The sequence below is a fragment of the Opisthocomus hoazin genome, chromosome 5, assembly GCF_030867145.1.
Source record: "Opisthocomus hoazin isolate bOpiHoa1 chromosome 5, bOpiHoa1.hap1, whole genome shotgun sequence".
NCBI classification, from domain to species: Eukaryota; Metazoa; Chordata; class Aves; order Opisthocomiformes; family Opisthocomidae; genus Opisthocomus; species Opisthocomus hoazin.
The window spans coordinates 55,254,162-55,269,319 of NC_134418.1; the positions used below are offsets into that span (position 1 = coordinate 55,254,162).

Sequence of the window (15,158 nt, forward strand, 5' to 3'; positions counted from 1 at the left end):
ATGGTCAGTAATCAATACTGGTTTAAATGAGACTTGTGGACTCAATTGCACTGGTATTTTCTTCTGCAAATAATGATCACAGTCTTTCTATGTGGGTCAGGGAAAAAGTACGGATGGATATAAAACTGAATAGAACAAACAACCCTCACTCCACCCTAACAGAAAATAGGAATTACTTAATTTAATTTAAACAATTTCATTACGGAATCAAAGCTGGTAGTCTGGCAAGGGCTTCACTGACTGTCAAAACGAGGATCACAAGGAGAATGACAATGCCAGAATCCATAAATCAATGTGAAATACAATATTTAGATAAACCATTATGTAGAAACACATTTCATTCATCAGGTTTGATCTAGATGACTTTTAATACTGAGGGAACAACATAGTTGGTCAAGGTTTGTGATCCAACAGACATTCTGAAAAAAACAGTATGAAATCTGCAAAAGCATCTACCCTCTGGTACTGCTGACCTGGGGTTACTAGTCCACCCTGTAGCCCAGACAGGCCCCTATCCATACTCTGACATGGCAAAGTCATCAGGCATTTATGGAAATGAAAGTTTGAATATGAAGCATAGATGAGATATAGTCCCAATTATTAGTGGGGAACAGTGTGCAAAAGAACAACATGAACGGGTTTCCCTCATCCTGTTGTTGTTGAAAGGCAAACAGATTTTTACAGTAAACTCAGATGATGTTTTGAAAGGAGGAGGTAAAAATCCATTGTTAAAGTAATACGGGTTAGCTTGATAGGTAGGTGTATGAATAGCCAATAAAAAGTTTGCATAGTATTGTTAACTGTCTTTAAAGTTTTGAGGGTTTTTTCCCCCATTACATTGCCTTAACCTGATTGTAGTTAATATTTTTCCATCAAGTTCATGAACCTAACTGAATTGCCTCTTTAGAGGTCTTAGGAGAGGGCATTTCCAAAACTCTGTTTACATTCCCAACTTTATTAAATCAAACTGCACAAATTAGATCCAGAGTCCAGATAGCTCAACCTAAAGGATGCCCAACTGCACTACTTTTTCTTCACTAGTTTTGTAACCATGGGCAAAATTTGATAGTGTGCCCACTCTTGTTTAGCTCTGAGTCTTTAGCCCAGCAGTAGAAACTACGAGCTACGTACTGGACCACATTCATCTTTCTAAGAAGGGGATACACATTCACTTTGCATTCAGGTTAATAAATAGTATGTTGTGCTCAATGGCAGTTTACATCTTCACTTATTTCACTGTTGACTTTTGCCCAGAAGTTCCCATGCAAGTGGTACATATTTTTCTCAAACTTCTGGCTCTGTTTTAGCTCATGATGTTCCTTTGCTGATGACACCAATGCTTCCCCTGATTTTCCACAAGACGTTAAAACCATACCAGGAACAGTGCTTCAGTTCAGCAAACTGGACTGTGAGAGTTAGTAACTAAATTGTTAGTGAGACCAATCCTCCCATCATGACATTTAAGAACATCTTGAACTACATGCATACAGTTTTCAAATATCCTGTCATAATATCAGCAGTTAGCAACCCAAAGCTTTCATGCTGTTTTCCACCAAAGTGCAGAGACACATAGAAGAATCATAACTATGACAGTGAATTAAGAAAATGAAAAATATAAGTATTAATAATCACCTAGTTTTGGAAGAGAATAACTCAAATTAAAGTACTCTTCAAAGAAGTCGAATATAATTTTTGTTACATTTGCTGCATATTCTGCTGTGTGTATTTGCTGTGGCTGGGCGTAAACTCTCAGCTGTAAAATACAGAGAGACAATTAGAGCAGTCTTTAGCTAAAAGAAATAAGAAGGTGGTAAGAACTGAAAAGTCATTTAACAAACATACCTCTAACACTGCAGATTTTCTCTAAGAGACTCTCCTGTACACCGAATTCTGTTCCCTAATATGCTTATTCAACAAAATTTTTCAAATGTTATACGTAAAAGAGACTAAGTCAAGATAATCTGTGCCTTCTTTCTACAGTATGCCTAAATCGTAAAACTGGCAAGACCCATGTCCAGAAGCTCACAGTGGCCAAGACTGGAGCAGGGCCTGGGTTCATACCAGCCCTTCCTTCCCCAAGGCCTGGTTTTGTCATGAAGGAAGCCTGGGCAAGCACAACTGAAGGGAATCTACTTGTTCTGAGCAGTTCATTGCTCCCATCAGACCAATCTTCAGGAGCACCTCTGTCCTGAAATGTGTCTGAAGTCCATAACACTTTATTTTCTTCAATTTCTTCCTACCTTTCCTACCTACTATCGTTGCAATTTCCTCTTGTCCTTGTATGTTTGAAGATCTCAGACCCTTTGAAGCAGTGTGTTTACCAGATCTGTAATTCTTCCCGGACATGCTGGCCCATGCAGGTCAAATGGCTGTTTGCCAATGACCTCAGGGCTTACAGCCACCTCGTCACAGCTATGGTGCCTGCTGGGATGCTGTGCCTTTGGAAATCCCAGACAAAAAACAGCGCTCTCTTCCTGCCAGGCAGGTCCAGGAAAACTGGTATGTTTGGTAGCCCTGTGTGCAATGAGTGACTATGTCTGTGCTTCTTTTGCATAACTGAGCATGCTTTTTTCCCCTGAATGCAAAAAATGAGGTGTTGACCTCTCCGTCCCTGAGGCTTGATGCCTGGGACTGCTTTGGCTGTTACTGTGAGGCAATAGGAAAACTCAAGCCCTGGAGGACTAGAGTCCTTAAGGCACTCATAACCATGATGAGGAGGCCTGCAGCTTGAAAAAGCCTGTTCGGATGTGATATCCACATTGTGAAGACAAAGTTTGACTTCAGAATTCATGGAGTCTTTTGGGGGTCTTTCCCTCAAGCTCTTTGTCCCAAAGCTCACACAGATCTCTGCCCCAGAGCAGAGCCATTGCACTGAAGTGTTCACTGGCAGGAGCTGCAGCCTGTTCTTGTCATCGTCCCCCAAAATATCCAGTGTGCAAAGTAAGACAACTTTATATGGAGTGAAGTTTCTGGCTTTAGGAAAACTGATCCACCTCATCTTGCAGGGTCTGTGACTCTTATGAATGGGCCACTTTCTTTTGGCTGTGTTGGTGTGGCTTGTTTACTGCTCAGTGCTGTCTTACAGCCAGGAGTTTAGGGTCCAAACTGAGCAAAGGAGCCAGCCTACTCCAGGAGCCCTCTTGGAGCCTGACAACACATTAATTTCAATACCATGAAATTACACTTCCTCCAATGAGAGGGGAGGATGGGAAAGTGGTCAGAAATAAAGCTGGAATGAAAAACACAAACCAAAAAAAGCTTATGAAATTCAATCGGGAATCCTTTCCAGCCAGGGCATTTCCCTCAGGGTCAGTTTGCAATTACAGTCTGCAATTTCCACTTCAGTAAGCTCTTTACTCAATTTAGCAGTCTTTGGTCCCCTACCTGATCCATATTAATGGTTTCCAAAACTTTCAGCATGCACTAGAACTGACTTTGGGTTTCATTTGTATAATGTCCTCCATGATTTTCCAAACCAGAAATTTGGTACCTGACGGGTAATCAGCTCAGGAGCATAGTTTCCAGCTGTAGGCACAATTCCCACCATTAACTCCATTAATGTCATTGTTAGGGCAGCGGCTTTCAGAGTGAACGGCTGAGTTTTTAAATAATTTACTGCATCACGTGAGCTGTATGCTGTTGCTGCTGTTTATGAAAGCAATATATGGATCACACAGATACTTTCTGCTAGATAGGGATTTATTGCTAGCAATTTATACAGCAAATTATGGAATGTTCTTTTCAGCAGCCGGTGAATCTAAATACCTCATTGCTCGTCTGGGCTTCAAAGTTTTTTGAAAGTAACTGTTTGTTTAGGAGAAGGACTTTCTAAATATCTGATTAAAAACTCTATAGATAGCCTGGTTTTCCTGGGGAAAAATTAACTTCTAATGATGTAGGTTATGTGGTTCTCTTAATTAAAAACAATCTTACACATATACTTTATATTGGTAAAAATATGCTAACAGAAAGGAAATGCTTATGATTTTAACCTCGCTTAAGAACCACGTTTTATAGTGCAGGCAGGTTCTTAGATATTTAGTAAATAGTATTAATAAAATATGTAGCAATCAAGGCCTGAATTAGAAGACGTTTCTTCAGGCAACCTCTGTACTGACACAAATACCCCTGCTTCTACACATACACACTTTAACTACCACATTTCAGTGAACACTCCCTCCTGTTTAGAAGTGCTAAAACCAGTCAGGAACATTGTGGGCTTTACTGTTTCGCTTGGGGAAAAAAAACAAATATTGTCCTCAGAGCCATATGTTGGAGTGTGGCATGGACAAGCAGAGAATGTTAACTTTTGCACCTAGAAAATAATTAGTTTTACATACATCTACAGCATTGTTTTTTTTCTGTTGCACTATGTTCTACCAAACCTGCACAAATTCTGATTCTTAGGATAACTAAACTCTAGAGAAAATCTTTTGAGGCCAAATAACCAAAGCCCTGTCCCTGATAATGAATGGAGCAGTCGTGCTGAAGAGCATTGGGTTTACAAAATTTTGTGGCTGAGTGGCCTAAAACATTCTACTATTTTAAAAAATTACTCAGTCAAACAGCAGAGTTCTTAGAATATTGCATCTCTGTCTCAAACAAGGCTCCATTTCCTTGGCTAAGTGTAATTTAGCCTTCGCTGTTTGTCAAGAAATCACATAAGCGTACAGCATGATGCTAGCGAAGGCATAGAGGAGGGAGGCCTCAGCACAGTGCTACGCCAGGAAGTCTTTGCTAAGAACTGGATCAGCGCTTTGGACATTTATACAAGGCAGATTTTCACATCAGTGGGCAGCCTTAAGTAGGAGAGTATTTGCAGAGCTTTTCCTGATAGAGAAACTCAGGAAGAGCTTACTTGCTAGAGGAGCAGTGGTCTGGCTGGGACTTTGCTCTACATTCCCTGTCCATCGGTGTCACTGCCTCCAGAAGAGGAGGAAAGTGCTGCCAGCTCAGTTGAACTGCAAGACCATCTGTTACACCCCTAAGGGGAAGCAGCAAGAGCATACAGCCCTGGGATCACCCTCTGTCTTAGATGAAAAAAAGATGTAAATCAATAAATAATTAACAGAGGGCTGAGCATCTCTAGACTAGGTTTAGGCTAAATGAGGAGTTTATGTTGAGGAGCAAATTGTATATAGGCTTTCAGGTTGTGATTCACCATAAAGTCTTGTGATCTCCTTATGCCTCATCAGCTGCACCTTCAGGACATTTGAATCTAAGTGAGAACTGGATTGGACCACCTGTTGCATCAAAATAAAGGAGCTATTTTAATTTTATGGATTCAAATTCAATCATACTCACTTCATTAGGGCACCTAACAAATATCCAGCTGTTTAGGCAGGCATTATCACTTCTACATTTATTTGTAAAGATCTTACATTGGGCAGTTGCCTTTAGCCACTGTTGTAAAATAAAGAATATTAGAGCCAATGTATAATGGTACATAGCATTCTGTCTCCATGACTGCAAATAGGAAGACATCAAGCGCATAGATTCACACCTCTTAAGCCACAGAAAACTGTAAAGCATTTGTATCCATGGCCTGTGAATCTCTTTTATCCCTGGACTTGTATATTCCCTCAGACTCTGGGCTTCAAGTCAGGGATGAGGTTGAAGAAACCGTGCTTCTTCCCCACCCGTGAGCCTGTGTGGGAGGTACTGACTGGGATCTCACCAAGATGGGAGACAGAGAAGGGCTGCAAAACACTGTGTGCGTTCAAGGTCAAAGGGACCCCTGTGAACACCCAAGTTGACAAAACAGGCTATAGGAAAGGGAAAAATATGTTCCTGATTGTGTTTTAAAAAGAGATATTTCATTTTTTAAGAAATGCAAATCACAGTACATCTGTCATCTGAACCATGTTCAGGCTGCAACAGGACTTACGGGTTTTCCACTGGCGGATATTCTCTCTACTGACTGAAACTGGTGCACCGCAAAGCATACCAAGTAAGTGCTCATGGGAACTGACTTCTCAAAAGTTGTCCGACTCCAGCCATCGCCCAGCTGTATGGTTTGCTGCAGAAACAGAAAAAAAGTAATTTGATTATTGGAATTGCAAACACATGCAGAAGAGGGTACAATATTTCTGTGAAGGTTGCAACTACATAGGAATGATAAATCTCCTCTCCAGGTTCACCTCTTCTGGCATCCCATTGCTGATGGCGTGAGAACAGACAAAACTTTTTTTCTGCAATACCACAATACACAAAATGGGACTTTGTTTTTCCACACTAAATAAATTTACCTGGTTCTAATTTTGCATCAAGGATTTGAAATCATTCACATGCACAGGAATTTTGCCAATGGGAGTTTTCCAGTGTATGCTAGTGTGTTTTGTTCTTGAAATAGTTGCATAAAATAACGTCACTTTGGACAGATCAGAGAAGAGACTGGATTCCGTCCTTTCTTAAATACGTGCATCATGTAGGAGTCAGGAGTTGCAGAGATGCTACTTAGGATAAAGACCAGCCTAATGAATCTATCCTGACCCCAGTCAGATACAAATTAGCTCTGCTAATTGGTGGGTTATTTAAATATACATAAGGCTTAGTGTAGATCATAGTTTTTATTTTGTAAATCAACTAAAAACTATTCCTGATTTTCCCAAATGTCCTTAATTCTCAACTGAACTCTATGACCAAACCTGCAACCTGCTTATGTGATTCATCCTCTAAATATTCATTTCTGCTATTCATTATCTGCTGTTGCCTGTCTGATAATATTTTATGCTTCTGACTGGATAACTAACTTAAATAGCACAAATGCAAACAGCGGATAAAAGACATTAATCTACTAGAGATACAATACTTCATGAGATTTGTTTGTTATAAATACCATATAAATAAAGCACAGATAGTGAATGTTATAGGTAATATAATTCCATGAGCAAAAAAACCTTTTCACAGATATTTTCAGAAACCCCTTTTCACAGAGATATTCACAATCTACTTTTCCATTATTTGACTCATTTGGACTCTATTTTGATATCTTTTGTTCTTTTGACAAAGTCAGAACTTCAGTGAAAAAAAGGTAAAAAAAAAATCACTCCAATGAAAAATGCAAATGAAATATACAAGTTTCTACATTTGCTGAACTGATTAGCCAGCTGATTTTTGCACGTTGATTATAGAGCTCCACACCACCAAAACTACTACAGGATGTGTAATGCACAGTGTGCCTTGCATTTACAAACTATTACACTTCCAGCTGTTGAAAAGATTTCCCAAAGAACTTTTGCTACTAAGAACAGAGCTACTGACCTTGTGAGCACACCAGACGAAAAAGTGCCCTGCTATCATCTCTTAGTTAAACCTGAGTACAAACCCAGCATAATCTACAATTCCATACCTGTACTTGGATTTTAGCCAGTTAATTAACAAGTAGTTGCTAGCCATTTGAAAGCTTATTTTTGTATGTCCATACTAAAGGCAAGGTGCATGTGTAAAGGTGTAAAGTAAATCTTAAAACACACTAAATTCTGATAAAATCTAGTCTTATCCCCTCACCTTCCTTGCCAGCACCCTCACTTATCTGAGGTCTGTGAGAAAAGGTACAGCAAACACTCACCTTTCATGTGTTGTTCATCAAAGTGCCTGGTGCTCTTTTAGGTATCATAGAAATATTCTTAACAATAGGTCAGAGCTTTAAATTTGCAAAGGGTTTGGGAGGCAGCTGTATCAGGTTGGCAATAGTTCTCTCAGCTGCATTGCTAGGGGATAGTTAAGGTTTGGGGGGACTCTTTAAATAAAATCATACACAGTAAAGCAGACCTTTGTTTTCTGGATGGGGGAATGATTGCAAAGATACAAATGTCAAAAGCCTGGAGGCTGGAAGCTTTTTTAAAATTTTTTTCACTTTTCTTTTAAAAACTTGGCACTTTGTCTTCCACTTCAGAACACATTCATTAGAAATTATACATTGGACTACACATTCAGTTAAACTATTCATTAGAAACTCTCTCAGTTGAAAGCCATTCAGTCTTCTTCCAGAGGGCCCAGGGGTAGATAAGTGATGCCATTGAATTTTGCACAAAACTTGGAATTTGACCCACCAGGTCCAGAAATAGATCATTTAGGAAATAACAGTCATGGCGGACTGACAAGTATCCACACACTTGAGCTGACAGATGGGATTTCAGATCCTGTGTTATTAAAAATAATAATCCTAGACTTTCTTGCTAGTAGGATCCTTTGCCTTTAAGTTGTGATCACCAGACCCTTGCTTTGGAGCATTATGCAGTTTCAGTGATTATTTCAGAATTCCCATCTAGGAAGCAGCTGTATTCTAGAGTATTCCTTCTCAGAATCCACCTGGTTTGACTGAAGAACGTGCCATTACCTGTTTATAGTTAGGAGGGGATGCTCATCTAGTATATCTGAATAGAGGGCCAGCTAGTTAAGATGGAAGAAATGTTTCATTTCTGCTTTGGATTTGGCTTTGTATTGCCATGTTGTGTGCTGGTCGACCAATGGGAGTCTTAGCCAACCAACCAGTCCTGTTTTATGGAATATTTATTAACCCTTAGCTTTACAGTGTCTGGGTGGTACAGTCCATGAACATGCAAGGACGTCGCGATCCATGCTACATTTCCAGTGGCTTTACAGAACCATTCCACTTAGGCAACAGAGTTGGGAAATACATACCTGTACCGGCATGTTTGAAAGTGCTTGGTATGTGTCTTGATGGATGATAGATATGTTGTAAGTCGCCTTTTTGTTGGGCTCGTCAAAGCAAGGAAATGATTTCCGTGCATCTGTTGGCTCATGATCAGTAGCTGCAATGCTCCTTAAACAAACAACACATTGGCAAGACTTCATTATATACCTTTAAAATCTTATCTACAGTTTCTATGCACAGTATTTTAGCAATTTCATAAAGTCAGCCACAAATATTTGTGTGTACTTGTCCATTCATAAAAGTAGATGACATCAGAAATGCACAAGCTGACACTGTATAGGCATGCGTAACATATATCTCAAAGTCTGTCATTGCTGTCCTCTAGGTTTCAGATAAAAAGCTAAAGCCAATTGCTTATCATCCAATATTTTTAGGAGCCAGGAAAAAAGATTTGAATGATCCCTTGTGGATGGTAAAAATTTTGCTTACCTTCCTGATGAGCTTTCCCAGTGCTTTTTGTGCCTAAAATAAACTACTGATGGTATTGTCTGAAAGGAAATTAAGGCCCTGGTGTGGGAATGTTTACTTCAGTCACTCTGTGTGTTGTTTACCCACTAGAGCACATTTTGGGGTTGGAGTCTTGAACATCTCCTGAAAAGACACCTCAGAATTGTATAAGTGCCCCTAAAATCTCATCCTGAAGGTGTGTTTCTTTTTCTGCAGTTACCACGTAAAGTTTTCTGATGGTGCTGTTATGCTCTCCTGACTCCATTAATGAAACTCCTGGAGAAAGCATGGAAAGTCCAGATAAACATCCTAGTACATAACTGATGCTATCTTAGCCATGCTGGGGGAGCTAGACAATAGGGGTCACATAAAAATATAAGGTGAAGGTTATGGACATTCATATCATGTGCTTGCTTCTCACAGTGACATCGGACTCCCCCATTAATGAACCACACAGTGGCAGAGCGTATCCTCCAGTGACTGATGGTGAAAGAGATCACAGATGTTTCTTCAATTAATCTGGAATGTTGGGCATTTTCTGACAGTACTTCTACAGCTGCTCCAACTATATTAAGGTAGTTTTTCTTTCCAAAATCTAATTAAAAGTGTACATAATAAATTACAGACCTGCAGCAATCCTACAAGCTCACTTGACAACCAATTTTTCAATGTTTCTGTTGTCCTTGGCATTTCCCTGTGATGGTTAAATACTAAACTGTTCATTAGGAACTGGTAGCAGCAAGGATCATTTACAAGCCTGATGGAGGTAATATGTCTGGGTTCTTACCATTCATGTTCATTGGAATAATAACTCAAAAGTTCATGGGCAGAAAGCATAATGAACGTTTACCTTAACATAACTTCAGGCTCAGCAGAGATTCTTTTGCTTGGTAAATTGTTTGATGTCAGTTTTCACTTTTTGCAGGACTTGAAAGTTATTTCACAATTAAGTCAACTTCAAGTCCCCAGGGCAATGCTTCACAGTTATTGCTTAAAAAATTGGCTATATATTTTGACATATTTATATCTTGTTCCTACAGACTGACAACACTGTGATATCTCTGTTGATTAATAATCAAGGTGATAATCCATCTAGCCTCATATATTTGTGGAGGCAGACAGACATCAGCAGTGCAAAACCTTAGCACTACCATTTCTATGTGGTAGATGATGAGAACTCCAGGCTATGGCATCTATAGAAGTGGCACTATAAACATGAAATGCTGCAATTTCCTTTCAAACTGTATGATGTAGTTTTTAGACAGAATATTCTTCACTGCTTGGTGGTTTCTGCCTGTCTACTTGCTGTCAATGTCCAGACCTTAGAATGCAAACTACAGGTGACGGTTGTAAATATTATAGTAATAAGAAGTGAAGATCTGGTGGAGACTGCATCCAGGTGTTGTTACCAAAATAAAAGTGTTGCATTTAGAACCATAATGAGTTTCCCCCCCTTTTTTTTTTTTCCCAAAGCACAGGGGGTTAGTGCAAAAACCCCTCCCCTTGAGCTAGTTAAAGCATTAATCTCCTAGTCTTTCCCTAAATTCAGGTTCATTGCTTCTTCTGAAAAAATATTCTCCTTGAAGAAGAAATGCAGGAGTGCTACTTCCATACAATAAAGAATATTTTGCCTTTCCCTAATCAATAAAACCCTAAATGCAAGACTCATTGTTAAAGATGTGTCCAGCTCAGTATGTTTTATAAACCTCTTGTTCTCACAAGAGACAGAGAGAATTCCTATAAAAGGCAAGCTGTACCTTGTTACTAATAGTCATGCAAAATCAAAACCAGCTGCTGTGACACTCTTTTATTATCTGTAATATTAAGGAGAAAATAAAAGGGGGGTTTAGCACATTGTTTGAGAAGAAATAATGAGTTAAAAGATCCATTACACCAGCCAAGGACTCTATCATGCAAAGCAGGGAAAGACTGTTATTCTGCTTTCATCAAAGGGGAATTGAAATGCGCAGACAGAGAAATAGCTTTACCAAAGGACTTCGGTGCTTACAGCTGGATTCAGGCACCCACAGGAGGATCTAGGCAGGTCTACGCCTAAAATCTGCATTCTCAAAGTTTCTGCTTTCCTGCTCCTGACCCGCACGTGCACTTCAGTGAAACAATTGTGTGCCTAAGGTATCTAAAAATCTGCTTCTGGGCATGTCCAAAAGCACCTTTGTCCTGATGGGGATTGTGTGATCTGTCTGAGCAGGATTCCCAAATGAGGTGTTCTTCTCCCTAAGCCTCCCATGGATCTCAGACTTGCAGACATGTTCAGCACATGTCTACCTGTTTTCCACAGAATGTGGTGGGACATGTAAATCTAAGCAACACCAGAGCCTGGACTTGTGCCCAGTCTGTAAACAAAAGGCACTATAGCAACAGTTTGGCAAACCTTTGCCCTCACAGAGGATAGCTAGGGAGCAGCTCAATCCTAGGAGCTGACTTTCCAGTGTTATGATTTCTCTCAACAGGTCCTGCTGCTTCTGACACTGCCCAGAACGCATGGGGAGAAGGTTAATTACATGTTGGCTGTCATTTTCACCTCAGCCCCCTTCTCTCTAACATCCACTGTTAACAGACTTTCTTGACTTTTGCCATTAACTGATCCAATTTGTATTTACTTGTAACATGACAAAAAAGGAACTATTTGGGTTGAAATTGTCCAAGGGTGACGTCTGCCTCAGGCAAAATCAAAATAAAAAAGCTAGTTCTGGTCAGCATAGTTTATAAATAGAAAGCTGGGGAAAATGCAGTTATAATAAGTAATAAGACCCTTCCCTTGCCATCCTTTCTCACCTCATCCTATCACCTGCCTTCATGCCACATAGCAGCTTGGCTGGTGGTTGCTTTCATTTCAAAGCTGTACTTATCACTGTCATGTACATTGCCTTTTCCACCCCCACAAACAATCTGCCCAAACTTAACCACATGAAGAGCATTTCAGAAATCACCATTCACTCCTTCTTTTTAGAGTCCTTCACAAGCCTAACAAGCAAACTCACATGCTCAAGTTCTGTTCTGTATTGAGTGTTTTCAAACTGCTGGCTAGGATCATCCTTGCAATTATATCTTCCAGCACTCAAATCAAGAAGTAGGAACCCTCTCAAAGTGAGCTCCCATTTTATGCTTTCTTTAGCTTATGAAGTTTTCCTTTCTTCCTGACTTCAGATGCTTGGTCCTTGCCTTCACACACTGTCTGGATCTGAGGGATGGGCACTCACCTCTCCTGCTTTGTGACTCAGGAGACCTGCCTTCTGGTCCTGCCGTTCTGGTGTGTGGCAGACCTGGGGCAATTAAATTAATATCTAGGTATCGTTCACCAATAAAAAGGAAGTAGCACACCTCAATTTAGGAAGATACTAAGAAGTTACACTTTAAATCTGCTGTAGGGATGTCAGATGCTCGAAGTATAAAACGAAAGCACCAATGAGGTGGTAGATGGAGGAAAACAAGAAGGAAAGAGCTGGATGGGGATCCAACTGCTCTCTACGTGGCTTCTTCCCACATCAGATAACTATGTTTAAGTATGAAAAATCAACGCTTGCTTTTTGCTCCGAGCCTGGGATTTGCTGCTGCTGGTGCCTGTCACTGCTGCTGCTCCTGGAATTGCCTGTCAGTGGCTGAATGGAGCTGATGTGACTCTCACTTATGACACCATTGTCCTAGGAGGACAAACAAGTGCTGTTGTAACACACCAGTGTTTGTCTCTGTGTTCCCACTACAGGGCCTTGGGAAAGTCTAGCTAAGTTTATCTTCTGGCCGTAAAGGCTGGAATGAGTCACTTCAGAAACATAAATATTGGAAAATGGGTGAGCGTCCTCTCCATACATTAACCGGGAAGAAATGCCTCTGAGCAGTGGGCAATGGTTTTTTCAAGCTTCCACCTCGAAGTAGTGGAAACCTGGGGAAGTGGAATGGGTTAACTGAACTGGCAGAGGATTTCTAATCTTTCAATAACTAGTGATACACTAAAAAGGAAGAGCTGGAGCACAAAGAACCCAAGTCAAAGATAATTTCATCCTACCCGTATTTTAATCTGGCTGCAGGAGGGACAGGGAAGTTCTGATTTGGAGATTCCTCAGGCTTACAATGTCAAGGAGGAACGATGTCAGGAAAACTATCATAAGAGCATTTTACACCAAAACTGTTACCTTGGGGAGTGACAGGAGAGAGTGGTGAGAGCTGTATGCTATTTATTGTACTACAGAGACAAAAACAAGCCTTGATCCCTCCAGCTCTCTGAGGGAGCCATTCGTAAAGCTTAAAGGTAGTCTGGGACCAGTAGAGTTTGAAAAAATTTTTCAGAATAATTATAACAAACGCCTTGTCTCTCCAACCCACATTCACTTGTCAACAGCCAAAGGGCTTTGAATACAGCATCTTGCTTAGAGGAATGGGAAAATCAAAGAACAGCCCAGAAATGTTAGCAAGTTGGTGAGAGACAGGACTGAGAAGCTGAAACAGGAATAGAGCAGGCCTGAGCAAGTAGAAATAGAGAATAAAGTTTAATAACAAAAGAAAAACTGCTTTACTTGATCTCTCCGTTCTCGGTGTAGGTGGTCCTATAAAACCCAACCAGGGAACCATTCAGCCAGCCTTGAAACTTCAGGGTGAGTATATAGGGATCATTTTCATTAGTGACAGAGAGCTCTGCTTCTGCCTTCATCACTATGTACTCTTGTGACTCGTACTCGAAGCAGTCGTTCAAAGCAATCTGCTGTCCTGAGGATTTCTGGAGTGTGGGCATTTCTGTAATCTTGGTCTCTCGCAGGTGGAGCCACAGGTAGCTGGTAGATTTTTCCAAAGCAATAGAAATACTGACTGTCCCAGTGTAGTTGTCTTGCTCCATTTCAGGCTTCATTTCCAGATCATAGTGGACAGGTTTGACATAAGTTGGTAGTCTAAAATGTATCCAGTCTCCAGTCTCATCATTTCTAGCAGGACAGGGACCCAAATCCACTGAGGGAGGAGTGCTTGTTGGCTGATCGGTTCCTCCTGAAGGTTGCTGAGATTTAGGTCTGCTCAATCCCACGCCAAGCCCCACGGCAAGACCTACAATGACCACAACGCCACAGATGACAGCCACATGCTTTGTCTTCATGCAGTACCTCTTGGACTTCTTATCCTCAAAATCCATGCCCTGCATCTCTGCTCCTGTGTCTGTTCTCAGAGCAAACCATTAACTGTAAAAAAGCTTATTAGTCACTTCAGCACTTGCATTCAGTAAACTCAGCAGACTTGGTTTGTATTTTAATCGTGTAGCTATAGCCGTTCTCTGCCCGTCTCCCCCACCTCACTTTCCACGAGACACTCAATTAATTAAAGACAACATGCATTTGGAGGAAATGTGAATGATCAAAAGGAGCGCAGCTGGGCTGGGAGACGGAGGGAACCGACACAGAAGAACATTGTTTCTGCTGTGCTCCCCTTATAAGCAGCACAACCCCACCCCCAGCCCCTCCTGCTCTGGCCTGAGTTAAATATAAAACAGTGCTATGTTAATCAGCAGTTAGGAGATGATCAGATGCCAAAGCTCTGTCAGCAGCTTTCAGAAAAAGTTTGCAGATAGAGGTGTAACAGCTCCAAACCCTCAACCTTTGCCACTACCTCTTCCTTTTTTATCCCCTGCTGTGTCTTGTTTCGGTTTTTAAGGTTTGGGGTTTTTTTTAATTTTCCTCTAGCAAAGGTTTTCTTGAACTTCCACTTATAGTTTGTGAAATGACATCTCCAAAGTCTCAGCAAAAATCACATATGTCTTTCAAGGCCTTTTCAACTGTTTCCCCTCTTTTCTAGGCTCATTTACCTTTGCTGAGTAATTTGAGGCAGTCACAGGCAGAAGAATGCACAGTGGAACAATAAATTTTGATCACTGACTTCAAACTTTGAAACATACCCAAATCCTCTCCCGCTCTCACAGGGCCAGTTATCCAGGAGCTTGCTCATAACCATGCATGCAAGCTGGTAGTCTGGGATAGCAGTGCCTTTGTCAGTGCAGTTACAGTGCTGCCTGTGAACACTTGCTGTGAGGGAC

The 15,158-nt window shown here is 40.8% G+C and overlaps 1 protein-coding gene across 1 annotated transcript in view; it reads right to left on the reverse strand.

Moving 5' to 3' along the window:
• Nucleotides 1-14,514, reverse strand: part of ENPEP (glutamyl aminopeptidase) — a 36,489-nt gene extending 21,975 nt beyond the window's left edge. Inside the window, exons 1-4 of the mRNA XM_009932128.2 lie at nt 13,660-14,514; nt 8,647-8,788; nt 5,888-6,019; nt 1,633-1,753 (exon numbers count right to left, since the gene is read on the reverse strand). Coding sequence (XP_009930430.2) covers nt 1,633-1,753; nt 5,888-6,019; nt 8,647-8,788; nt 13,660-14,273 — 1,009 coding nt within the window. The 5' untranslated portion in view covers nt 14,274-14,514. The remainder of the gene's footprint in view (nt 1-1,632; nt 1,754-5,887; nt 6,020-8,646; nt 8,789-13,659) is intronic.
• Nucleotides 14,515-15,158: the final 644 nt, after the last annotated feature.